Consider the following 27,271-nt stretch of genomic DNA (forward strand, 5'->3'; position numbering starts at 1 on the left):
ATATTTTGCCTTATTACCAGACCTGTTCTCTTGACAAATTTTAGCAGGATTGTCCTGTCACAATTTGTCAGGGTAAAGGAACAGAGGGAGGGGGCGCAACAGTTAGCAAACAACTTCTAAATCCAATCACTTCCCAAAGAGGCGCTTGTGGTTTGTGTAGGGATCAGAATGTAACTCTATAATTGGATTCATGGTCTGTGTCTTTGCAAAGACAGCAATGAAGCTAATAAATACAGTGATCCTTTGGAAAAATATGACATGTTGTATCAGCATATTATGATGAACAGTCTATCCTGCTCGTTTAATCCAACATCATGTTGCCTTTGCCATCGACTTGCAGTATCTACAGAACTCCTGACGGTGAGTCTATGGAAATAGCTGCACAACAGCAGCTTTTAAGCGAACAAGTAACCTCATGTGAAGTTTTCTTTTAGCCTATATTGCTATTTAAAGATCAGCACCATCCAAAATATTGCAGAATGGCCGTAAATTTTTATCATATCTACAAATAAATATACATGTATAATTGCCTTTTTTCCAAACCTGTGACGAATAGAAATATAAAATAAGAAAGCATATCTCTTCGTTTTTTGGTTACGTTTAGCTGGAAATGTTATCCTGGCACTGAGAGACTGACATTCAGCCTTCCAGGGCATCATTTGTGACGACTGAACATTTTGTATAACTGGCTAAATCCAATTGGCGTATTTCACTTTTAAGTAGTAAGGCAAGAAATGGTGCAAGAAATGCACTCACTAGTGGTATAAAAGTGAAATGCAGTCTCTGAGTTGCAGTGTAATTTACACCACCTCAAGTATGATTATTTTAAAAACTGGCTTCAGGCCTAGCACCGCATGAAATGTTACTTTTAAACATTAGGTAAGCCACCCTAAGGGGTGCATTGTAGTCCACAAGGTTGGGTGCTTAATGTTTTAAAGGAGATATACTAAATATAAAAATGCTAGATCACTACAGTGAATAGCTATACAATTCACTGTGTAGATGTCGCTGCTGCATTTCCTGTGATGAGACATACTTGTGATTATAAGTCACCTTTTCACAGTTCGCCCTAGAGAAATGTTATGTTTATTCAAAGTTCCTTCTAAATATTTGTAAAAATATGTAGTTCAGTGGTGAAGATCGATTTGTACTAAATATAGTGTCAATGTAAATGTATCTCCTTTATGCTCCCTGAAAGCTTTAACAGTAAATGATTCAGTTCTGCTGGTTGTTTCTCCAGACATTGAAAAGCTCTTTGATGAGGTATGAACTGCTAGCAGGAACACTGGGGGAAGCCATCACTGGCTACATATCCTGGCATGTGGGAGCTGGGAGTGAACAGGAACACAGAAGGCATCACAAAGGACCAGGCTGGGCCTGTCCCTTCTCACAGGAAAGCAAATAGGAACTGCAGAAGAAGTAGGGAGGGTGAAGTGTGATTATTTTCGAATTGGGTTAGAGGTTGTCACCAATCATTAGCTAGTCAACCAATTAACTAGCCACCACCAGCCATTCGGAACATAATTGGAGAGGGCAAAGAAACAGAACATATACCTGGACCTGCCTGAAAGGAGGACTAAGGCGTAAGGGAGAAGTGAGGAATGGAAGTGCTCTCCAAAGGTCAGCTGGCTAAGCCCCTGTAACCTAAGGGACGGAAAAGGACATCATCTGTGAGAATGGACCAGATGCCAATGGGCACTAAATTCTGTTTTCTGACTTTAAAACGTTTTGGAGCGGCTTTAATAAGCTCAGTTCAGTTCGATAACTTTATTTCGGTTCAAAGAACCATAAAAATACACACTAAAGGAAATGCACAGCGCCTTACAATACATCTCAGTAATATAATAAAACACACATCTTTTAAAATAGCATTATTTAATAAAGAACAAATGCCTCTCCACCATAAAACAGATCAAATGAGAATATATAAAACCTATTGCAATACTTAGCTAATTTAAACACTATTGCCTCTTTTAGTAGTGGAACACTTGTTGCCTATCACCCCGTAAGACAGATTCCAAAAGAACCTATAACTAAGAAGGATCCGCTATGCCACCATATTGTCTAGGAATGAGGACTAATTCCTAGAACACCCGAATGTTATCTAATTTTGCTTTATCTAAAGTGTGCAGTGCTTAAAATACCAACATATTAAAATCACTAAACCGTAAAAGCAATATTTCATAAAAGTGGGGAGTGTACAAGTAATATAGACCCTACTGTCCTGCAATTCTCAGGACCGTCTATCAGCTGCCAAACACTAGGGCCCAGTTTCATCCCCACCAAGCAGAACATGACATCACAGAAACTTTTTTCGCACACCAGACTGAAAACAGATATCTAACAACTGCAAAAACAATAGGCTGTTGAGTATCAGTTTTCAAAATTCTAAAGGCCTCGTGACACTGTGATGTTCCTAAGTTTCTGCAGAGTTCAATTAGCCATTTGGACCTAAATATCTTATAGGCTGGGCAACAAAAAGAAGGCATGGCCCTCTGTTACCTCGTCTCTGCCACAGGAAGGGCATTTCAGCGATTAATCATACCCCCCTCCCTCCCCCTCACCACCAATGATTGGTGAATGTGCGCATTTCTTCGAGGGAACACCTGCTGCTTTAGGCCATTGTAACCAGGGTTAAGACTAGGCTTACCATTGAAACTGTGTATTGACACAGCAAGATGTTGTATCAGTAAACTGGTGCGGTTCCTCCTCGCAAATTATTAACTTGAATCCAAAATCTCACATTTACAGACAATCTTTACTACAGTCATCTTTTGATAGGAGACTTAAAATAATGCCTTACGGGCATACTGTAAAACGGAAGCAGTCACAGGCCTGGGCAACGGGAGAGCACTTTACCAGATTGGCTGACGTGTGTGCTACTGTGTGAGAGTTACAGTTTAAATGGTGTACAATACCTTCACTGTGACTGAAGGAACAGCTTCCGCCTCCATCAAATAGTCAATGGCTTGCTGTGAAAGACCAAACGAAGAGAGAGTGAAACATTATCCACATGAACAACTGGGCACAAAATCACTTTTCATCAGCAAATGAACGCACAGTCAATTACCTACATCTACGGAATGTCTTGGGTGAAAACTCAGAAAACACTAGATACATGTTCATACTACATTCCTTTAAATGGACAGGATTTATGAAACAATTCACACTGTGATAAGCTAGTAGTATGGCAGGTCATATTACTGCACACAATCTGCTTCAGATCGTGAAAAAGAACCGTAGATACAATACAGAACTCTGCTTTAGGACATCAGATGTGTACATTGTGTGTATATTGTCCTCGGGAGGTTTCAGCTGCCTGGGTGGTTCCTAAAACCGTGTAATTCTAAATTCGCTGATTAATATGCTTTGTATGCTAAACAGCGCTACCATGTTTCATCTGTTCACAATATCATACATTTACTCATTACACTGCAGCCACGTGCAAATGACCAGCTTTTCACACTGAAAGCAAACGTATCATTTCATTTCAGCAGCGTGCAGGCATTGGAGCTTGCCCGTGTGGATCCTGGCCATGTGTTATCTGCCTCTGATCAAAGATAATCAATTTCAGCACCCTTGTATCAGACCAAAAAAAGTTAAATTTCCCAGTTCTGCATTAGACGAACAGGTAAAAGGTCTCCCTTAAGACTGGAGAAACTAAAATTCAGGGAGAACAAAACCCAACATGAATCCTTCATGGGCGTGGTCACTTCAACTTGGAGTTGCTCATCAGTTGCACTTCGCCCGCCATGGTCACTAATCGCCTTCTTGTAGACCTAAAATCCACCTGTTACGTTGTTTTCCGTTGATTTCAGTCTTATATCTTTTCGTTGTGGTTACAGTTACTGCATTCTTACAAAGAATGTTGCTAATCTATATCACTTCTGGGAGTTTTGTATGTTCTCTGGCAATACCTGTTAAAATTTACAGATACCCTTTGGCATACTCTCACTTTATTAAAATGTAAGTAGTTATTCATACCTACTTTTAAAGGAGCCCAATAAAATAGATAAGAGAGGAAAAAAATTGGAGAATATGGACTAATATCTTTACAAAATAAGAGTGGCCAAAGTCACAATCACTCTTACAACAAGCATTTGCAATGCAATAGGTCTCGCATTTACGTGAGTTTGAGTTGTTGGCATTGTAAATGACAATGCCTTTTATTTATGTTTTGATTTTGGAACATAAATAAAACACATTGTCATTTATAATGCCAATAGCTTAAACTCGAGTAAATGCGAGACCTATTGCATTGCAAATGCTTGTTTTACATTTCACCACTCCTTCGGGCCCGTCCTTTCCGTGGAGCGGATGGGCTCTCAGGCGCTACAATAGAATCTCCGAAAAGAGAACATTCTAACCAATGGGCAGTAAAAAGGAAAGAAAAGCACATCCCCTTGGGTGGAGGGGGTGGGGCAGTGTTGCACTGACTGATTACGTAGTGCCAAAAACACGAAAGATTGACTATTTGTGAAGAAGTAATTGTTATTACAACTAAACCCAAAGACATCATTTCTGACGCATTGCAACCAAGATTTGAGATCGTCTTTCACGCGCTACTTTGCAGATTTCATAAACATCTGATCAGTGAACGCTCAACCCAATGAGCTATAGAGCCTTTTATTTATTCCGTCCCACGGCATCAAAACGATCTTCGGCAATCCCTCTTATATTGGCAGGCAACCATACAAATGTCCACTATTACTCGAAGATTTCTGAAGGAAACCAAGTATAACATGCACATGTTTTCTTGATGCTACAGTGCTTCGAACTGCTAGCCCAGATCAGAGGTTCGCGAATACTCACGACTCCCCGTTATAAAACCCTTCACAGCAATTAATTCCAGGGGTGAATGGGGGGGGGGGGGGGGGGGGGGACTGGCTAAAGCCCTTTGAGCCCAATGGGCGTTGCGCGCCTTGGTTTGGGATGTCCACTGCTGCCGAGTAGCTGCTGAGCAGGGAGGCAAATAGATGGGAGAGTTTGGAGCAAACTTCCAGGCTTACAATGCGACGGGGAGCAAATTCCTTAGGCCTATGCGGAGCATGGTGAGACCACCAAAGGACTGTCTCCTGCTGCGTTTGTGTTCAGCTGGCCACAAGAAAACAAAGCCAAATCACACTGTGATTATGGTAAACGCTTGGAAGTCATACTGTGCACTATATAATGGCGCCGCGATGCTTTACTAATAGCAGTGTGGGCGATTTACAGGTGCTAATTAATCAGAACATATCCTTAAATTATTCCTCACTCACATTGCACGTATGACAAAGACCGTGTAAGTGCCTGTAACAAGATAAACTTCTCACAAAGACCACACAAATACTGAAGAGCCCCTCCCACCTTTTGGAAGACAGGGCAGCACATTGTGCATTGCCTGTTGTCCAGCCCCCACCCCCCCAACCACAACGCGTGGCCTGGACACGGCAGGCAGCAGCGCCCAGGGTCACTCCTTCCTTATTGGCACCTGTGCGTTATGTGGTCACTGCATCTAAACATCCTGTTATCCAATGCATACACCGAGGTACGTCAGCTACAGGGAGCATGGGAGAGTGATGGCTGTACGAGTGTAGGAAATGCGTAAAAGATGCAGCGAGCAAGAGAAAGTGAGTAAAAGAGAAAAACAACGCAAGGCAGATTTAAAGTAAAGGGAAGGAAAGAGAGCCAGGCGATGGAGTTTAGGAAGGCAAGGCTAAGGAGCGAAAGAAACGACAAGACCAGAGAGGTGAAAGAAAAGAAAGGGACTTAGAGAAGTAAGGTTTGAAAGTAAAAGTAAGACAGAAGGGGAGATAGAAAGTTACGGCAAAGTCAGACAGTAACAGACAACAAAAGCCAGGAAATGGCAGAGAAGCTAAGCGAGGAGAGAAAGAGAGGCGAGAAGTGAATGAAGATAGTGCGAGAATATGGAATTAGCAACTGCATGAAGACAAGGCCTGGTAAGGAAGTGGGATAAGGGAGGGGGTGGCAAATGGTGTGCACTTTCGCGGGTGCTTTGATGTTCTCAGTGGCCGCGCGGCTCACTGAGAACATCAAAGCGCCCGCGAAATGTAAATGCAGGCTGCCAAATGGTGCGCGTGCCTGGCGCACATGCACTGTAGTTGGGGGCCTGGAAAGCACTGTTTGCACTTCCACATCCCCGTTTTCAATAGCTCTCGCCAGAGCAGCGCTAAAGCGCTGGCTCAGGCGAGACCTAAAAAGGTGAATGCAATCCACCTGTTCCGCCACGAGAATGACAGTCTCACCGTCAGTTTTACAAACGGTAACTCCTACAACGGAGTGTCATCCTCCAAATCCAGACATTGCTCAGATGACCCTTATCTCCAATCGTTCTCATCGATGTACATCAGCACTGAATTCCATTCTCAGGAGTGGTCTCCCCTTTGAACTTACGGATACTTCTGACTTTTTCAATTCTAAGTTTGAACAGCATATAAACTACATACATTTTCTCAGACAAATCAGATTTTTTATTTCTTCAAAGACAATGATTATTATGGCTAAGCTGGTATTAGAAGCTTTGAGCCTGCAACATGCTTCAGTTCTCCTCATACCTGACCACGTTTGGGAGAATTGCATGAAAGAAGCAGCTGCACACAATCAGCAGGAAAAATATGGTTCAACGTAAGTAGGCTAGAGAGAGACACCCATACTGGTCTAAACAATAACTGCAATCGTACCAAAAAACCTGCTCCCACTGGCGGCAGGAATTGTTATTGTGAATATCATTGACTATAGGAGTGAGAGAATTTACAATCCTAAAACATATACAAAAACTTCTTTGTAATCAGACTTCAGAAAAGGCAGCCTTAATCACACAGATGTGTGTTAAGTCAAAATGAATACCAGTCCTTGAAAGAATATTCAGTTAAGACCACTGTAACATATATTCTCCATAGGGTCAATTACAATCTTGAACATCCTCCAGGATTCTCAAAAGATTCTAGTTGTACCTCCATTTCACACTCATCTAATATATGTGTAGGCTTCTCCATGACCCTGGGCCTGTTCAGTGACCTGGAGGAGTGAATCAAGTAAATCCTCATTATGGGCAGACGACTAATGTCTCTGTCCTGTGTACAGCACGTAACACAGTGGAGGCAGCATACCATTTCTGGAAGATTAATAGCGTCCCAACACCATTTCATCTGTCACAGGGAATTAGACCTTCCAGCCCCGCCTGTGCAAAATTCTACTATTATGTGTGTTTCCAGAGCCTTACTCTGGCATCTTGTGTCTGTATCAAGTGCACGTGCATGTCATGTGTGTGTGGAGCACGTGTAAAGTGATAATGCTATATGTGTGAATGAGCCTAAGAACTGAGGCCAGTAGAATCCATTTTAAATGCGCCTGGCCTGGCGCAGCACAAGATGGAGGGTGGGGATACATCTCCCTGCACTGTCTGCATTCCTGTGGTTGAAGGGAGAAGATCCAGACATGGAAGTGAAGAGGATGGAAACAGGGTTACTGTTATAAATACCAAGAGGCCTTTATTATCAAGGGGCTGCTGTTAAGTTCTTGAGGAGCACTGCCATTTGGTGATGGTAGGAGTGAGTGGTGAATGACTGTTTCTATTGTGTAAGGTGAGGTAGTGTCTACATCAGGCCTGCCCTTTTGTCCACTAGATTACTGCATCCGCTGGGATGATGATTGCCAGCTGCAAAACCCTCACACTTCATAGTGCCAATACTGCAGGAGCTTCGACCTGGAGACAACCCCAGTACTACCTGCTGTGAGAAGTATCACTCCATACAACCGCTGTGTCAAGAGAACAGCCTGAGGAGGATACCTGAAAGGAGAAACACCTCAAACCAGTTCTGCAGTTTAAGACAGTCCATCTGCTTTCCATGTCCACAAAATTTGTATAAAAAACAGCCCAAACCACCTCTTTGTTTCAGTTTCAAGTTCTTCATGACCAGCAGTGGGAGTAGTCCGCAACCAGGGCTAATGTCTGGCTGACAGTCAGTCACCAGGAGTAAATGGGCATCAACAGAAAAAAGTGTTTCTGCTGGAGGAGCTGATGATCTGTTTTAAGTGCCTAGCAGTCTCCTCACCTGCTGAGAGAGAGAAGGAGTTTTCCCAGCTCCGCAGGAGGAGAGAATGTGCTGGAAGAGAATGGTCACCTAGAAAGACCTGACTGTGTGAGAGGTAGAAGCTACCACTGCTACAGTGTCTCCCTGTCACTTACAATTAGTTCCTCATGGGAACCACTTCAAGTACCTGTGCCATCAGCCCGATCTGGGCTGTAACTGCCATTGGCCTGGTCGGCTTTGCATCTGCAGTGATTTGTGCACTGGCCAGATTGGGGCTGCAACTGCTGTTGGCCTGGCTTAAGCAACCTCCGCCATGATCATCGCCTCGGCCCAATCGGGTTTATTTTGCCATCAGCCCAATCGAGGCTTCAACTACCTAAATAGGCTGGTTGGTAATTGGAACCTACTTTGTGCCTGAGGAAGCTATTGAAGCCGGGAGCGCACCCGCGCCATGGTCACTGAACCACAGGACTTAGCCGGACAGGCACGTAGATCGAGTCGTGGCCTACACCCTGCCTACCCTCAGCCTTGGACTAGCTTCACTCTTTATTGCCTATCATAAACCCACTACACCACCGTGGGGTAAGATCTAAGAAAACTGTGTCTGAGCGCACAATTGACTTGTGGGTGGAAACGTAAGACTCCAGCTGAGCCCGATTCATGCTTCTTTCTATCTGACTACTACAGGGGGGAACAAGCTTAGGAAGGGACACCCAGGAGAGACCTAGTATGGGAAGGTGTTGGATATATCTCCAAATGGGCGAATCATACCCAAGGTCACAAATCTGAATACCAAGTTGGATTATGTTCTATTAATTATTGCTGTGTGATTAAGGGTATTTTCTTTTTTGTTAAAAGACAAGCATTGGTATGAACATTGTAGTTACTGTGTCTATTAGTTTATTTTTGAGTGCTGAGCTTACAGTACCTCAGTGAAAAGCCTGTGGCTGCTCACCCTCACTACCCTGAAAGACAAGGGTGGTACTTGGCTTTGTGTGCAGAGTCATAGTAGGAAGGACACCGGGGACAAACGGTCGATCAGTTTTGACCCATCACTTTGATACACACCCCATCCTTTGCAGAGTCTTACAGATTTTCATCATTCACCTCCTAAAGGTTACTGGGACTAAGAATTTCTTCTCATTTCTGAACAGCCAGTATCTTCAAGTAAAAGGAGTGGCAATGGTCACCAACTTTGCCCAAACCTAGGAAAGTTCTATATTAAGCACATTGCTGCTTAGGAGGTATGCCATGTTGTGTGCTAAAAATATCTTTGAATATTTATGCATTTTAGTGAGAATTGTTCAAGAAATAATTTAATTGGCTGAATATACAGAGGTTACATGCATTACAATATTGGAATCCCTGTCTTTTTATATAAGTTGAGGGTAGATGCAAGTAATTGAGGAGATTATTTTGTCCTTCTTTGGCTTTGATAGATAAGGGCAGTGATGATAAAATAATTGAGGGAGCGCTTTTATGAATAGCCACAAGTTTAATGTCTTGAGGGCTTAGCCAAATATTATAAATATATAAATAATAATGTTGTCTTTTTCCTCCTAGTATCAAAGAGTACTGGAAAAAACACCGGACTGTGCAGCTATATGAGTATATAGATACGTTTTGGGTGCTGATATGACTTTGAAATTGAAAGTTTAAAAATTCAAAGTTTCACAATGCAAGACCTATAGGCTTTGCCAAGGCTTGTTTTTACAGAGCGTTTACTTTGTATTGTAAGTAGCAGCAACTTCCATCTTTAGTAAAACAAGAGGAACGCAATATTATTTAGATTTTCGTCCACAACATATTAATGCCCTACACATGAAACACATCACAGATCCCAAGTGAACAAGAAAAAGGTCCCCCGGATTGAAAAGAGCAGAAGCACAACGTAACAGTCGAAATTCCAGGAAGAATACTGGTTGATGACACTTTCAGTGTTTATGTTGACTCTTAATTGCTGCTTTTACATTTACATACCGATACGGAATCCAGCTCAGAGGAGACTATCGCCATCACTGCTAAATCATCATCTTTCTCTGTCTTGGGCATAATATCTGTAATAAAAAAGTAAGAGCAAGACACAGTTCAAAATATGTTTGGCCATGCATAGTACAGCAAGAGCAGTGAGGCAATAAGGGGCAATTTTTAAGAGTTTTAAAGAAGAGGGTGTGGCAGCAGCAGATATGCATATGGAGCAAAAACTCAGCAATGAGGTAAACATAAATGAAATGTAAGTTATGTCAACTGGGAATTCTTTTTTGGGTGGGAAAAGAAAGAAAAATTGCATTTGACAGAAAACGACTACAAAGTCATTCAGCCACCAAATGTACTTGCCCACTCAACCCCACACAAGGTCTCCAGTTTTACCCTTAGACCATAATTCCATGTTTTTCTGTTTTCCAACACCTGTGTGAATCCCTGTTTGCACAGGGGTAGAGATTGGGTAGCATTTACTGCAACCACCAAATAACTGGTGCGTTATATACCTACCCATTCATTACATTTTCAGCATGCCAAACTGGCCTGAATTTAACAGGAAAAACAATACGGTATTTACCATGAATTGAACATTTTGGAGCGCTAAACACTAAAATTTGCATGATATTCCCCAAAAACTCAGAACTGGTGCCTATTTATGGCACCCAATAAATTCTGAATCCAGGGAGTCAGATTTTATCGGGTGCGATGAAGAGCGCCTGCTACTTCAACCAACAAAGAATTAGGGCTTACTTGTTTTTTGTACTATTAATACTGGCCCATTAATATACCTGCATAAAAAAATTGTTGTTCGGAGATTTCCATTTTTGATTTGTATTTTTGTATCATTAGAGAAATAATTTAGCTTGGGTAGACATTGCTAATCGGGGACTGATTTTTCCGGAAAACATTTTTAAAATTGCAGATGTGTTGCACTGATGAAAACATAGGTTTTGGGGGTCAAGTGGTCTTTAGAGGCAGAAAATAATTACTTAGAGGAACCCTTCCACCATTTTCCAAAATGGCGGCTCTATAATGATGTGTTTTAGCCATCATATTGGTAATTTATTTTAATATTGTTTTTGTTTCAGGTTTCTGTTGATTCAAATTTGAAAACATGAGCGAAGCAGGTGGTAGCAGAGGATCTTTACCTACTGACAGAGTGCTGCTAACTACAACATCTAAGGACTCCTTCAACGAAGAAAAATGTGTCATATGCTAAGTTAATCCAAAAGAAAGGCTAACATCAACTGCGGCTGGACAGAAGAGAGTTTAAGATGCTGCAGAAATACAGCAAGGCGAAGTTCACAAAAGATTGAAATTGATGGGTGGAGAGGATCAAATATTTTACCATTGTAACAACAACTGCTACAAGGTGTATACAATGAAAAAAGCCTGGGGAAAAAATGTAAAAAAATAGCAGAAACCAGTGAACCACAACAAGAATCCGAGTCTTCTGAGAAAGCGACAACAACCAAACCCAATGCCCATCCACTTAGATCATGGGTACTCACAAACTTTCTCTCGGGGGCCAAATTTACAGTGTGGTTTCTGGCCGAGGGCCGCACTGGTGGGGGCGGGGTCATTGGGGGCGGGGTCAGTGGGGCGGGGCTATAGGGGGGAAAAAAAATCACTGCCGTTTCAAAACATTACTAGACGATGCTGCATTTCCAAAGCAGATGTAACTACATGGAGCACATGTTTATAATGTTTTTTTATTAGCAGACAATAGCAATCTTGAGTGGGATTGCATGGCAATTTGCACTAACCGGATATTCAGCACATGCCCAGTGCAGCACAGGCTTCAGAGTCCCAAAAATAGATATGTTAAAGACAAACACTACGAACTTATTTTACATTTCAGGTCACCGATTAGTTTTCTGTAATCGGGTACCAAGTTGGAACCGGCAAGCCTTAAAAGCTGCTCCAGATGTATGTCTGTAAGTTTATTTCTGAGTTTGCTCTTCAACAGTCCCATTGTGGAAAATGAACATTCGCAAGCATATGTTGACCCAAACATACAAATTACCTTCTGGGCCACTGTAAAAAGAAGAGGAAACTTGTCAGGGGGCACAATTTTCCAGAATTCTTCGGGTGCTTGCCCCAAAAAAGATGCTTAGAGGGCTGAATTGTGCTGCATGTCAATGAGCTCTATTTCTGGCGGCCCGCGGGCCGTACTATGAGTACCCGTGTTCTAACCTATACCCAGGGCCACTGGAATTATGCAATTGTGCGGACGCCATGTTTAACGCATGAATATAGATTTGACACATCTGCCCGTAATCCATCATCTGCTGCACAATCTGCAGATTTTACCAACGAAAAAAATTGTTTCTAGATGAAATGCTTGAAAAGTTACTAAAAATGCAGCAACGTGTGTTGCCGCGCAGTGGAAGGCTCTTTGCCAAGGTTAACTGGTCGCCTTTCGGTTGCTTATTGCTATTTTGGGGTAATAAAATGGTACTAATGGTACTAATGGAGGTGCAACCAATGTCCTGATACTTAACACATTTAAAAATTACAAAATAATGAAGTAATACTGTTATAAAATGTGTCACATTAAGCCCACAATGTGCCTTATCTTGCAGCATAATTTACTCATGGCCCTGGGTAATGCAGTATTCTCCTGGGTGATATCATTCGAGAGTTAAGCCGATGATGTGGTCCACATCCCCCTCACACAAAACCGTCATGACAACACAGAACCAACTAGTGAGCACTGTCAAAAGAGAAACCAATAAGGACTGACTATGGCATCTGCTTTATTTTCTTTCTTTCACGAGATCCTTCCTATTAAGGGGACTTTATTTTGTCATGTGTGCTTTTGTCAGACTGTGTGCCTCATATTGTGGCAGCACACAGTTTGCCGTTTTTAAGGACACTTTGTAACGGGTTATTATCACACAATGTAATGGTACACCAATAATCGACTTTAAAAGGATGAAATGCTGCATTGGCCCTGCCAGGGTTCAAACGCAGATGTCACTAATCAATCATGCTTGCACTCTTGATGCCCTTCATAGCCCGCACTTGCCGCTGCTCCTTCACCACATGGCACACCTGTAACCTTAGCGGGCGCTGATTGGAGGAGGGGACAGTATCCTGTCGGCAGAAGCACCCTTGAGCTGGGTCAGTGCTACCCTGGAAACAGAGCTGGTTCTCAGCCCTGGTACAAGCATGGCGACCACAGCCATCTCGAGCAGTCTATCTCAATTAAACAAAAGCAGGCAATCCCGCTACATTCACCAGCAAGCAGAACTGATTGTTATTTGATTGAACTAATTGGGTGTGATTAAGCACACTGCAGTGCTGTGGTTGTGATTCTCATGATGTATTATTGTATTCCTGTTGAAGGCTGTGCTGTGGCTACCGCTGGAGGTTGTTTCGTGAGAATTCACCCTAATTGAATATTTGTTCCCTTTTGTGTGTGTATTATGCCCATTGAATCTTGCTTGACTAGTTTCATGGATTTTCACACGTTTTCTTTCTGACTCTGCTGACTTTGGAAAGTAACAATTTACATTGTATTCAAGCAGCTTGCATGCAAACCCTCCGCTCTCTAACCGGGCATTAATGTGAGCCTTGCTCTAAAATCCGGTCACTATTACAGCATCGCAGCCCAGGCAATCAAACCATTGACGGCGCTGATCAGCAGAGAATTGGCAGCTCGTACACTTTAGGAATTAATGGATGTTACTGACAGACCTGACCACTGAGGAGTTGGCAGCACTGATCATGCGAGGAGGTCGACGTCGACGTCGCCACGGACACTGGAAGCTTCTTCAAAGGTCCTTTAAAAGTCAGCTGTAAAAGCGCTAGTTACAGCTGACTTTTAAAGGGCTTGTGCTTCGCGCCGGGTGCCGTGTGTGACGTCACGTCACGTCTCAGCGGCCCAGGCCAATCAGAGGCGAGAAAAGCAGAGAAGATGGTCGCAGGAGCAAACGTTGTGAATACGTATTGAATACGTATTCACTACGTATGCTCCTGCGGCCATCTTCTCTGTTTACAGGAAGGAATTTGCATACTGTATGGATGTGTATCCAAGGGTCCGAGGGCCGCCGATGAAGGCTGGGCGGGCCGCAAGCGGCACGCGGGCCGTACTATGAGTACCCGTGACTTAGATGATCGATGGCTACCCCTTGTCCATCTACATCAACTGATCGGAAAGCAGATGATCTTTAATGTGTTATCTGTGGTTTAGCCAGAACAAGGGCCAAAGGGACTGACAAATGAACTAAGTACAGAGTATGTGAGTCTCAAAGGGCAAACATGTTTTTATCTGTAGCTGGTTTCTTCCAAGATGAAGTTTTCAGCAGAATAGCTGTTCTAAACAGCGAGATTAATGTATTTGCAGCGAATTTGTATGCTCGCCCGAACTGCATGCATGCATTCATTTGAAAATAATAATGTACAATGAGCACCCAGCAGCAATGTAACCACCAACCTTCAGTTAAGTTTGCACTCTTTGAATAAGAAAATGTAGTTTTAAAGCCACTCTTGAGGGCTGGCTACAGGTTCACAGTCAGTGAGATCAGAGAAACAATGGTCAACATTGATGAAACTGTAATGATCCATATAGTGAAATTAAGATCTTTCTCTTGAGAATGTACAATGACAGAATTCATTTTTGTCAGTCTAAAGAAAAGAATGAGCTATTTATGGTGTCCTCAACTGATTTGACTCCTGAAGTTCTTGCTGCCAAAATAAGATCACAGAAGGCAGTAAAACCAGCAGGAACACATTACAATTACAATACAATACAATACAATTACAATGCAATACAACCATTTTAAGAACCGTCCTGAAAGATTTAGATTTTGGACTTAATGACAAATTTAGTGATGCCCCAGAGCTCTGCAAATCATGGGACTCAACAAGAATGCCTCATGTTGTCTTAAGATTTTTTACCTAATTGTTTAATATCAGCAAATCAAAACTATTACAAACGTTGGTTTTTGAGTTCGGAACAGAAGCCGACAACATTGGTGATGGCTTTGAAGATATCAGCAAAGAAGTGGAAGACAACCCCATTACGGTGCAAATGAAATGTCTTTTCCAAATCATGTTTTATGAACTACATCACAGGAAAAAGAAAATTCCACTACACATTATGACTGCCCACTTCAATAAATAGGATTGGTGTTTCAACAAGTTATAATTACATAGTACGGAGCAGGAACTTGTTAGCATCTCATGCTGTAAAATCTTGTAAATCCAACAGCACACCACTTCCAAGTCACTTTACCAGGAAAGGATTTACAATTGCTGCTCTTGATAATTTTGATTTTGAATACAGATCTTCCTTTCCTTGTCTGGAACACTCAGTTCACATGATACTGCCATGGTGCTTTTCAAAGACTGTACCAATGAAGTAGCTGCTGGAAAAAAAGCTGTGTCAGCTGTAGGCATTGACAAACAACGTTGCAAACTTATAACCAAACTGCCTTGCCAACTTGTGCAAATTCACTACAAGCCACCAACACGTCCCAGTCTACCAGAAAGTTTCAAAGTGGCTGAGGACATGGATCTTCTTCTACCTTATACTGTGGTCCGCAAAGCTGATATAACTAAATTTGTCATATCGCTTATTCGGTGTGGACTGAAGGATGAAGAAAAGCTAGTTCCTCTGTGGGCTGGAATTTATGCTCTGATCTCCCAGAATACCATTCCACGGAAGATGATTGGGTTTTTACCAGTAATACCATCTCCAGTCACAAACTACGCAGCAGTATACACAGCTCTAACCAATTTCCAAAATGTGCATGCTCAGCTTGAATGCCAGCCTATCCTGCAATTTTCTGTGATGAAGGTGTTTTCCGTTTGGTAGCTGACATTTTCATAAGCAATCCAGTAGAATTTGATGATCTTTATCCAGCGATGGGTGTTTTCGACATGACAAAAGTTGAGTTGCGGTGTGCAGGAATTTATCTCAGTGGATATGAAATACATGATGCACTCATTGAGGCTGAAGTCTTTGAAAGCAAAACTGTCCAGCCAGTATTGAGCAGAACTCATTATGTTCATTCATTACAAGGTATGCTCATCATATCTGATGCTATAGAAGCACTGCATTGGATTGTCTTCTGGAACAAGAATGACAAATTAGGTATTGCATATCTTATCTCAGAAGTGAACAAGGCATTCAAAAGACATAATGCAAAGCCAGGCAATGTTCAATACACTCAGTTCAAAATCAGAAAACCAAGTTCGTAGAGTTTGTCAAAGAATGTGAAGAAAAATCAGAACTTTGTGAGTACTGGGGAAATGTTTTAAATATGATAGCTCAAGTACATGCTGATCGGGAAGGTTATTGGGAGTTGAACATGAAGACTGCAGAGTCACTGATTACTGTGTTTCGCAAATTCGATTGCATAAACTACCAATGATATGAGTCCTGGAATTTGGAAAGACTGAACAAGCTAGAGGGGGAAAAACCATAACTCCACATAAAATTCACCCAAAGACATTTTGTGGTGAAAGACAGAGAGGGAAAGTTCAATGCTGTGGCTCCAGATATGAAACTGCAACAGACTATCCAGAGATCACAGAAAAGCTCCAAGGGAATTGTTGGTCAGACACGTAGAAGTGAATATGTTTCGCAATGGCCGCTAGTTTTCTATGAAGTCCTATCTATTTGCAATGTTTTCAGAGAGATGACAAATTCGAAATTAATGGACCATCGTGAAACTGTTCCTCATCACAAACTTGTGGGAAAGAGAGGGGAACGTTATAACAAACATGTTGACAGCCTTCTTCATTTCATACAGCAGAATGAAACCCCTTTGAAATGACTGAGTCTGTGTGTCTACACAACTTTGTGACCAAACAGCATGTGGATAACAATATGAAGACACGTCTACTAGATGTCCTGGAACATGGATCGAAACTATACGCAGAACGAAGCAGGAGAGATTTGTATTTAAAGAGAAAAAGCTGTTTGACATAATCACTGAAGCTAAACTTCCATACTTTAATTGTGATAGTAAGAGTTTTGTCCAACCAGCCACTACAAAACAAGTTGTAAAAAACTACTTTCACAAGCAGATAGAGAGATGGATGTAGCAAAAGAAAGGGGTTAATTTATCAAAGACATTCTGTCACATGATCGTCTTTCAACAAATCCATTATTTGATGGAGATTCTGCAACCAAACCAGTGACGTACAAACTCGTACAAGAGCTCGAAGAAAAACCTTTCACCTGAAGAATTTCATTTAGAAAAGGTGTCCTCATTGAAAACTGCTGTTGGTGTGGACTATATGTCACAATTGCTAATGGTCAAGATTTCATCCATGCAAAACTTCGGAGAGGTTGTTTAGACTGTTCTTTAGATATCAATGTCAGTGTGCACCAAAAAAGAACTGCACATTTTCATTGACAGCTATCTTGAACTATCTGTCAAAGAATGTGAGAGAATGAGACGCATATCTACAAGTGGAACAATTGACTTGCATCAAAAATTCGACACCTATACCTGTGTAACTTATTCAGTTCGGGTCATCAATATCGAACAAGATGAACTTGGAGATGTTAACTTGCCAAAACATTGATGATGCTTCAATGAACAATGAATTTCCAATTATTGCAAGTGTAATGATTGTCAATGAGGAGTTGGCTCCTGCAGAGATATTTTCAAAAGGTACGAGCCACATTGTTCAAGAACCTATGGGCAAATTGGAGGAAGCTGACTTTTTGTTGTGCCCCATGTTAAGTGGGCTGTTCAAAATGGTTCCAATCGAGTCACTGTACTGTTAAATGATGCAGGTGTTATTATTTTGCATTTAGATTTGTTCATAAGTAAAGGATTATCAGAATTATAGATACGTTATGGAAAAAGCTAGAAAAGAAATGTAATCCCGCCATATATTCTGTACAAGAAACTTGGGCCAGAGATGCCCACTGTTCTTATCAAGGCACACATTTTTACAAATGATGACACTATGAGCAAAATCGTAACAAAGCTTGGAGCTTTAACTGCTGAACCTGTGAAGTTTCTAAAAGGATTTGCTGCGACAGAAGACAAATGCGACTTTAAAGACGTAGAAAAATATCTTGTAACTGTGTGGAAAACAAGTTCTGACCTTCACACATTTGACGATATTTGATATAGCGAATTCATGAGATCAGTCCCTCAAAGTGACCTTCCACCAACATCATATTCTGTGTGTGGACACATTAATAGAGCATTCTACTTGATGACAAGATGTGTACATTTTTTGGATCATGCATTTGTAGAGAAAGATGCGTGCAAATTTGGTTGAGAAGATATTGATGGGGTGCTAAAGCTTATGAAATTTCTAAAGCCTCTACCTACAGAAGTTAAACGTACAATTACTTGCAAAACCTGGTCTACAAAAAGATGTCGATATGCTCTTCCCAAATGTTCAATTTTCTGCAAATGTATCAGGAGTGATTGCTGTAACAAATAAATAAAATTAACTATGAAAATGTGTCTAAAACAGGAGATAAACATTACTTGTTTCCATATTCAGATCATAAACATTGTTTAGTGTATACATAAAATGATTAAAAACATTATTATTTGATTCATTTCTATATAGGTCTCTTCTTCCTCTATTGACGCCAAAATGAAGTATACAGGTCTCATGGTTCCTGAATTATTGCATCATCACTTCAACACATCTGCCATTTTTTAAAATATCATCCAGAAAAAAAAGGCCTGGATAAGCAATGTCTATCCAAGCTAAATTACTTCTCTAATGATCCAAAAATCACAAATCAAAAATATAAATCTCTGGACAACAATTTCTTTATTGAGGTATATCAAGGGGCTGGTATTATATTGGCAAGGTCAATTTTTTTGCCCAGACTTCAACCCTAGGGGCTCGCGTAGATCTGGATTGACTGACAGCCATCTGACTCCCATTGGTTCATGCTTAAAATACAAGACCCATCGTTTCTCTCATTGGGCCCCGAACATAAGTCTCTGAGGCGCAGAACGGTTTCACTTTCTATTTTCTGGTGTTGTGTGAAAACGGTCGACACCCGTGCCTCATAGATAAAAGGAGATTTGATTCATGCTCCGTTTTGTTGCTATTAAGAGGAGGCCAGTTCAGGGGTGAGAGAAATACCGAAAATAAAATGTCAAATGAAGAAAGAAAGGGCACTCTCGATACTTTGAAAAGTATGGAAAAAGCAAAGGAATAAGTAGGTTAAACAAAGTGTATGGAATAAGTAGGTTAAACAAAGTGAAATAAGCAGAATGAGAAGAGGATGAAAGATGGAAAGAAATGCAGGAAGGACATGGATAAAGAAATCTATAAAGGCCAAAGGGATCAACAAGAGGTAGAGAAAGAGAAAAGTGAGGGAAAAGAAAAGCTCACAAGAAAGACAATGTTTTGGCTCTTTTTCAAAATAATTCAATAGCTTACATGCCTTCATTGCGCAGACATTGTAGGAGTAGAAAGAGTATTGTATGGCAACATTTATATTGCACTTACTCCCTCTATGTTGGTGTAGGGAATGACCATCTTTTGCATAGTGTACTCCCCGATTTTTGCCTTGACTTTTTTTACTGACTGTACAACTCTGTGCACTTCACTCCTGCTAACCAGTGGTATAGTGCCTGTGCTCCGCTCTTTAACATGTAGCAATTGGCATACGTCTAATTGACATATTTAACCTACCCAGCAGGCCCTAGTATGTGCTAAAAAGTGTACCTAGGGCCTGTAATTTAAATGTCACTAGTGGACTGCAGCACCCATTGTGCACTCCACTATACCAACACTGCAAACAGGACTGCAGGTCAACCCTTTGTAGCTTGGCTGTACAGTTTTAAATTGCAAATTCGACCGGTCAAAATAAACCATTTTGACAGGTAAAAACTTTCCTTTTAAATACTTATAAATTTCAACTATGTAGACCCTATTGTCCATAAGGCAGGGTTTATGGTATTTTAAAAATAAGACATGTTAAACACTGTTGTTAAAAAAAAAGTAAGACATGTAAATGTTTAATGTTAAACATGTCCTAAACCTCTTCGGTGCATCGGACGGCCCCCGGCCATCTGACGTCACAGTGGGCGTGTGCAGAGACGGCTGGGGGCCGTCCGTTTTCCGCATGCGTGGAATTTTCCCACACAGCGGGAGTATTCGCGCCGCAGCGAAGCGGTTAAAGTGGAAAAGCCCCAAAAGCTAATTTCAATGCAACAAGGCTGACTGCTCTATAGGAAAACACTGGATTATATAATTACACTAAATAATGCTAAATTAGGATAGGAAACATGATTGAAAGACCCTGTTTGATAGTTAAGCAAAATTCAATGTAATACTAAAATCAAATTGAAACAAATATTAAGGGAACGGTACTGTTAGAAAGTTACCTTTTCCATGCCTAAAGCCTCAGGTAACTCATTTGCACGGGCTCCAACTGTTACCTTGCAGCTACATAGTTGCCTTGATGAGGTGTGAAAACTGCTCCCAGGCCAGGATAAATTCCTTGGGTAAGGGCTCTCCCCTTGACTTGATGGCCAGTGGGCTGTGTCCAGGAATTTGAGTACTTTCAAAGACGTCCACCATGTCACAGGAAAATGTTAGCTGCCATCTGGGCCAGCCCTTTCTGTGTCTCCCCCAGTAAGGTAGGGATCTATTGCAGATGGAGAGGGGCTGCCCCAGTACTGATTTAGAGGGATAACAGAGGAGGAGTTACTCATTACCATGGTCACACCTGTAGGTTGAGCACACAAGCACTACAAAGAGGAAGAAAGGTTCTACCAACTTGGTATTAGGTACAGAATGGCACTGTGGGATTGTTTGCAGTAGGACAGACAGAAAATGTAAAAATAAATAGGGTAAACCCTGGGAACCTTTACCCCACTGATTAGAGAGGAGCAAGGAGTCACCCCACCACAATCTAGTGCCAGGCATAATTGTGGTACCCACAATACCCTCCTCAGAACACTACTGAACCTTTGGAAGATCAGAAGAGGAATGAACCTGCTGTCTTAGTCCTGAAAAGAGCCTAGAAAACTGGACCTGCTCTCCCTCTTGTACCCAGAACAAAGAGGTGGACTCCAAGGGTCCAGCTGACTGGTCCCATCTGGACCTGGCCTGGAACTTGCTGTTGGCCTCAGCTGGACTGAGTCTTTACCCCATGTGCTTCCCCCAAGGTCCTGGACAAATGGCTGGGTAAAAGGTGTACTCCTCCTAATATCTTCGCAATCCTAGGACTTGGAACCTTTTTGGCTTCAAAGGCCTCTGGAGGACTGAGATCAACCTGCCAAGTCGATCCAACAAGGGTGTGTTGCCAGTAGGCTGACGATTGAGGTTGCTACTGCTCAGAGCTTTTCCGAAACAAGCAAATTTAGCGGGACCCTGTGGAGAAGGTATCTGGCTTCATGTACTCCTATTCAGCTGTAGCTTACAGCCTTTCCCCGTTGGAAGAATTTGAACTCCAGAAAAGTGATTAAGTCCGAACTTAGAAATCTTCACCGGACGAAGACACCTAAAAGTACCAGGCCGGCAAGGGACAATCCTTGGGGAGAAATTCAAATCAACACAAGTCAAAGGCTTCCCTGAGGCCATGTCTCTTCGGCTAAAGCCTGCTACCTTGCCCTGCTGCCTTGCCCTGCTGAGGAACTTCAACTTCAATTTCAGAGGCTAAGTCAAAAGGTAAAACCTCTGACCAGGAGACACCTGGTTTCTGAATCTGACCTCTGCTCCATTACGGTAGGCTTTAACTCGCACCTAGGTACCACTCAAGCGAACCAGACTTACGCACAACACATTTTGCTGCTGTTTCGAACTCTAAACTTTCAAAATTCATATATCTGGTTCCCGTCATTTGATTTTTGTCATTCTTTATATTAAAAGTTACTCTGTCTGAATTGGTTTGGGATTATTATTGCGTTTGTGATTCGACTTTATTACTGTTTTGGTACTGCTTAAATGCTTTACACACTGCCTTCAAGTTAAACCTTTCTGCTCTGTGCCATAGCTACCGGGGGGAGCGCAGGTTAATTAGTGATGTTAGTGATTCACCCTAAAAAAGGTTGTGGTCATTACTTAAATTGAGACACCTCCTCTCCATCAACTAATATCCTTAATTTCTTACAGTGGGGCACAGAGGCGCTTGCCTACATAGGGAGCACTCTACATCGTGTAGGGTGTGTGGTTGGAAGTATGTTGCCTTTGTTCTGATCTTGTGTGGGAAGTGTTTCCATGTTGAGCATGATAAGCACCGAGGTGAGATTATCATGCTATGGGATGTAGCGCCTAGCACTGTGATGGATAAAGAAGTGTTTGTGACAGGCACACGGTTTAAGGTTTTCAGCATGCTACCAGCTTTGAGCAGTTCTGCAGGTCCTTTTGTGGGAATTCGTATGTCCATGGTCCACTTAGCTAGTTACTTCACTGATTTCTCCATTTTAAGATATTGTAATTAAAGTTTATGGTCCTGAGAAGGCAAGGATAAAGGGAGAAATGGTGGAGAGATCTGCTAGGATGTACTTTGTCAACATAATCCCATATCTGATTGTCGTTGTGAAATGTCAAGAAGCGGTCGTAGTATGTGACTTGTGTGGACCTGCTGTGGTGGATAAAATAAGGATCTTCAGCTGGCCAGTAGAATGCAGCAGAGCTCTTCAGTTATTCCATGCTTGTTCAGTTGGAGAAGGGTGTTTTACTTGCTGTGGGCTGGTATAGTACTGGGCGATGGACATGACCCTTAGCAGTTTTGTCTTGTGTAATAGTACCAAGCAGCAAAGGGGAATTATTATGCAGCCTTGACCTGCCATCCACTGGATAACCACTGGGTGCTATGGTACTGGTATTAGTGTGGGTTATACATAGTACTGTATTGTAACTGAACGCATAATTAGCTTGTCCAGTTGTCAGTGTTTATTTTTTGTGTATTTCAGTGGTGATTTTTCAGTGCTTTCCAAACCTTTTGAAATCAGTGCTTATCAGTGTTTATTCAGCTGCTTACTCCCCAACATAGAAAAAAAACTGTTTTCAAATATTTACAAAACAAGTTGTTTTTTGCAGGGAATATATAAAGCACACATTTAATTAAAACGAGAAGTATATGCAGGGTATGTAGTTCCTTTCCACTGGCAATGTATCCAATGGATTTATGTAAGACTGTTTTAAGCATAGAAAGTCTGTGCATTGCACTCTCACTTACACTGACATTTCATTAGCCTCTCCCACATCCCATTGCCTCTCATACTCAATCTATCAGGACTCGTTCTGGTTTACAGGACTATGAATGGATTAAAAAAGTAACACTAATATATTCAAATGTTTTAATAACTAAATTCTAGCATACAGTTGGTGACTATTCATCAATCCTTACTGAATATTATGTCTTTGTAGGGGTAGCCAACCATGCCAACAGCATAGTACCTTGTAAAACCTTTAAAATGTTGAATTACACCAGATTCATTTGTAGCCCTGCATTCTAACACACTTGAAACTGACGCTTTAAGCATGCTTGCCACTGCATTTCTGCACTCTTTGACTGACTACATTAAGATGGTGCCGCTTGATGTTGTGTGGACATTCATAGTCAGTCCTGACCTTTTAACAGAAATCATATTGTATTCCAAAACTTGAAATGGTGCTGTTAACATTCTAGCTATGGGCTAAAAAAAACAGCAATAAGGTGCAGTTGGGTAAAAAGCCAGGATTAGCTGAAGGTATCATATATAACAATGGGACACCATGCAGCTGTGAATTTGGAAAGTTTTGTGTCATGTTTTCACCACTATCCCATATGCATGGTGGCAGCTCTCGTTTACAGCTGCCAGCACTGAATGTTTAAAGCCTGTGATCTTTGTCTGGGGACCAGCTGTCAATACTGACATGTTAGAATAGAGGTTTGGCTTATCATAGGGTTTTATCCATTGTAGGTCTGCTGAAAATTGTGATAGTACATACTGGTCACAATTCTTCTCAGCCAGTCATTTCGCCAGTCACTGAAAGAATTAAACACTATCAAAAGATCACATATGATTTTAATATTCCCCAGTTCTCTATAATGCATAAAATAATTAGATCAGACCTAAGATATGCTTCTGAACCCTGCACGTTTAGTTCAAGCACACAAAACTGGAGGAAACAATATTTTAGTGACATACCTAAGGAACAAAAGTCAAGCAGAATAATCTTAGACAAGTCTTTCTAGCTGCTACCTTGTATAACAAAGTTATATTTTCTTGGCGCCTTCAGAAAGAAATTAAATGTATTCAATCTCTCTCATTTGTCTTTATTCAAATTATATATATATAGTTTGAGGTTTTGCAGGTGCATATTAATGTGTATGTGTTTACACTGATGGGGGTTGTTTCTCTTTCAGTGGGGTTTCATCAGTTGTAGTAAGTTTAAACCTAAAACAGGATACCCTACTTATATTGCACCTACTACCGGTGTTCTTTTTTTTAAATTTTTTTTTTTTTTAAATATTTTATGCAATTTTGAGAATACAAAATAAAATGCCATAGCTTGATTCTACAGTGCATTAGTCAAGGAGGATAAGATAAAACTTTGTTTAGATGGCTGGGTGTCCAATACACATATAAACGAGGCATATCAGACAATAAATACAGAAGCTTTACAATGGAAAAAAAAGCAGAGTAACCAGCGAGACAAGTACCAATTCCTAGAAAGATACATTGACATCCACAGCGTCACCATGGGCTAGATTGTCAATAAGCGCAGGCTGTTCCTGTGATAAGGTGTTATCACCAACCCCCAGTGTCATAAGATAGGTCTGAAACGGAAGCCATATATCCACAGGCCTGGACGCCGGGGGCTGTAATTGTGCATATGTGTCACTAGTGGTGTTGCAATACGTCATGCTGTGCAACCAAGTTTGAAGTGTAGGGGGGGAGCGCATGGCCATCTGATAGCAATCTCGTGTTTGGCAAGCAGAAGCGCGATGACGACAAAACGGCGCCTAGCCTTAGGGAGATCAGACACGTACCCCAACAGTGCAAGCATAGGTGATGGAGCAATCCCTATCTCTACCATCGAAGAAATTTCCCTACAGACTGACTTCCAATAGCGTTCTAACCTACTAAAAGTCCAAGTCATATGTGCAAAGTATGCCTCCGTGGAATGGCATCTCGGGCAGGCGCTAGACCGGGAGGGGTCAATGCGGTGCAGCTTGCTAGGCGTTGCATATGCTCTCCATAAAAACTTAAAATGTAATAGCTTATGTCGGTGATTAGGAGACACCCTACGCATCTGCACACAGCATCGACTCCACTGCGCATCCGTTAATGGATAGCCGAGATCGTGCTCCCAAGCCGCACGCACCGCCGTTTCATGACTCGGAAGCAACGCCATTGCCGCCTTGTACATCCGAGCCATGAGATGGCTCCCATCCCCACCTTTGATGACCCCGGTGAGTAGTGGGAATTCTGTGGGTTCCAGGGGGTAGCTACTCAAGCATGCACGCAATGCCCTCTTAAATCTAAGCAACACAAACTGATCCTTAATGGTGGTGTTTCCAAAACGGGGATCCTCCGTACGAGAGAAAATATGCCCGCCCGGGAACAAATCTGCAAATGTGGTAAGATGGTACTTAGCCAGAGTGCGCTTCACTAAGGCCTCCTGGAGGATTGGCCCCCAACCGTTGCCCACCAGGGGGAGCACAGAAGAATACAGTGCACTAGAACCCGTAACTCTTAGTAATTTGTGCCATGGCCAACTGGTTGTTGATAACGTCTGTATGTCCTGTGGATCACGGGGTAGCTGACTAGAAGAAGGGGGTGGAGAGGCGCCGGAAGCGCCAAGTCCGCCTTTGGTCTGTGATATGGGATCCCGGTGTCAGTGTGATACCAGTGGCGGGCAAAGCTGGCCTGTGCCACCAGATAATAAATCTGCAAGTTCGGTACCCCAAACCCTCCCCTCTCATATGGTAGCACCAAGGTTTCCCAATGGACACGGGGCAGCTTGCCACCCCACACCAGCCGTATCAGCAATGTACGCAAGGTGCCAAAGAAGCTATTGCAAAGTGGAATGGGAATGTTTTGGAAGAGGTACAAGAATTGGCTGCAATACCACCATTTTGATTAGGGCTATTCTCCCAGCCATGGACAGGGGCAGTTTAAGCCAGCGCTCTACGTTACTTTTCAACAGCTTGATCACGGGGCCGTAATTCAACTGTAGGACAAAGTTAGGTGTGATCTTTATAGGGAGAGGGGGGATATATGAATTCATCTATTGGTTGGGGTATTAATAGATGAGTTACAAGAGATTAAGTATTTTTAGTGCAGGCATATAACTTTTAAAGGAGAAGTGATCTTTGAAATGAGGTGTGGCAAATTAGCGAAATACAGTAATAGAGATAAAGACAAACAAGCAAGTGACTTAAGAGTAGGCTGTTCTCAGGGCGAGGAGGCATGCAGAGGACGGAAAAGATGAAGAGAGCAATTTGGAGAAAAAAAGAAAAGTCAACAATAAGATGTTTTTAATAAAGGTCAGTATCATGCAGGGTTTTTAAGAATATTGTGGAGGCTTTCTGAGATAGCATTCAACACTATAAAAAGAAACAGCATTATTTACATGTGTTCCAACATCACTGTACGAATTTATAGAGGTAGGGATACACTCCATTCTTATACAATGTTCTTCCATATTTGTCCATCTTGAAAATAAATGCATGCAGTTTGGCTGGTGCCTACGCCCAAACGGCACCTGGATGAATAACAATTACAACTCGGGGCCACCATCTCCCCCGGCCAAACGCACAGCCAAAATCGCCTGTTAGGTCATCATCTGGTCATTCAAACGTTTCCATGTAATCCATAGTGATCCAAATAATCAACTTTTTTAATTCATCTTGATTTCAATCTTGTTCATCCACACGCGGAGTGATTTTGCCAATTTTCAAAGTTTCTAATGTTTAAGCTGGGCCATCCGAACCTCTTACAAAAAACACGAAAAATGCAAGTTCATCTTAGGCAGTGCTGTTTTATTTTGAAACCCAATGCATTTCGGGCTGCTGGTGCCCTTCGTCAGGGGTCACTACAATGACAAGTGAAGTGGAACAACTATTAGTATTTGAACAAATGTCATAATCACTTTTTCTTAAATGGTATGCATTTAAAAAAGGTATTGCATACAACGTGGCATATTTACTCATGGGACCCTTTTACAAAATATAGCTACCAGAATTCTCAACCATTACGCAAATATATTCTGTTATCCTCCCACGTGCTACCCCAAAAAAACAATTGTTTGTCACTCTCCTTTCTCAATATAACCGCATTCTCAGTGTGGCTTGTTTTGATGTT

At 41.8% G+C, this 27,271-nt stretch overlaps 1 protein-coding gene across 2 annotated transcripts in view; it reads right to left on the reverse strand.

Annotated features, from left to right (window-relative positions):
• The window catches only part of BBS9 (Bardet-Biedl syndrome 9), a 1,933,935-nt gene that overhangs the window by 1,147,741 nt on the left and 758,923 nt on the right, over nucleotides 1-27,271 (reverse strand). For both annotated transcript variants that reach the window (XM_085607489.1, XM_085607490.1), the window contains exons 11-12: nucleotides 10,014-10,090; nucleotides 2,919-2,972 (exon numbers count right to left, since the gene is read on the reverse strand). In XM_085607489.1, coding sequence (XP_085463615.1) covers nucleotides 2,919-2,972; nucleotides 10,014-10,090 — 131 coding nt within the window. The remainder of the gene's footprint in view (nucleotides 1-2,918; nucleotides 2,973-10,013; nucleotides 10,091-27,271) is intronic.

This window comes from Triturus cristatus, chromosome 5_2, assembly GCF_964204655.1.
Source record: "Triturus cristatus chromosome 5_2, aTriCri1.1, whole genome shotgun sequence".
In the NCBI taxonomy this organism is placed as follows: Eukaryota; Metazoa; Chordata; class Amphibia; order Caudata; family Salamandridae; genus Triturus; species Triturus cristatus.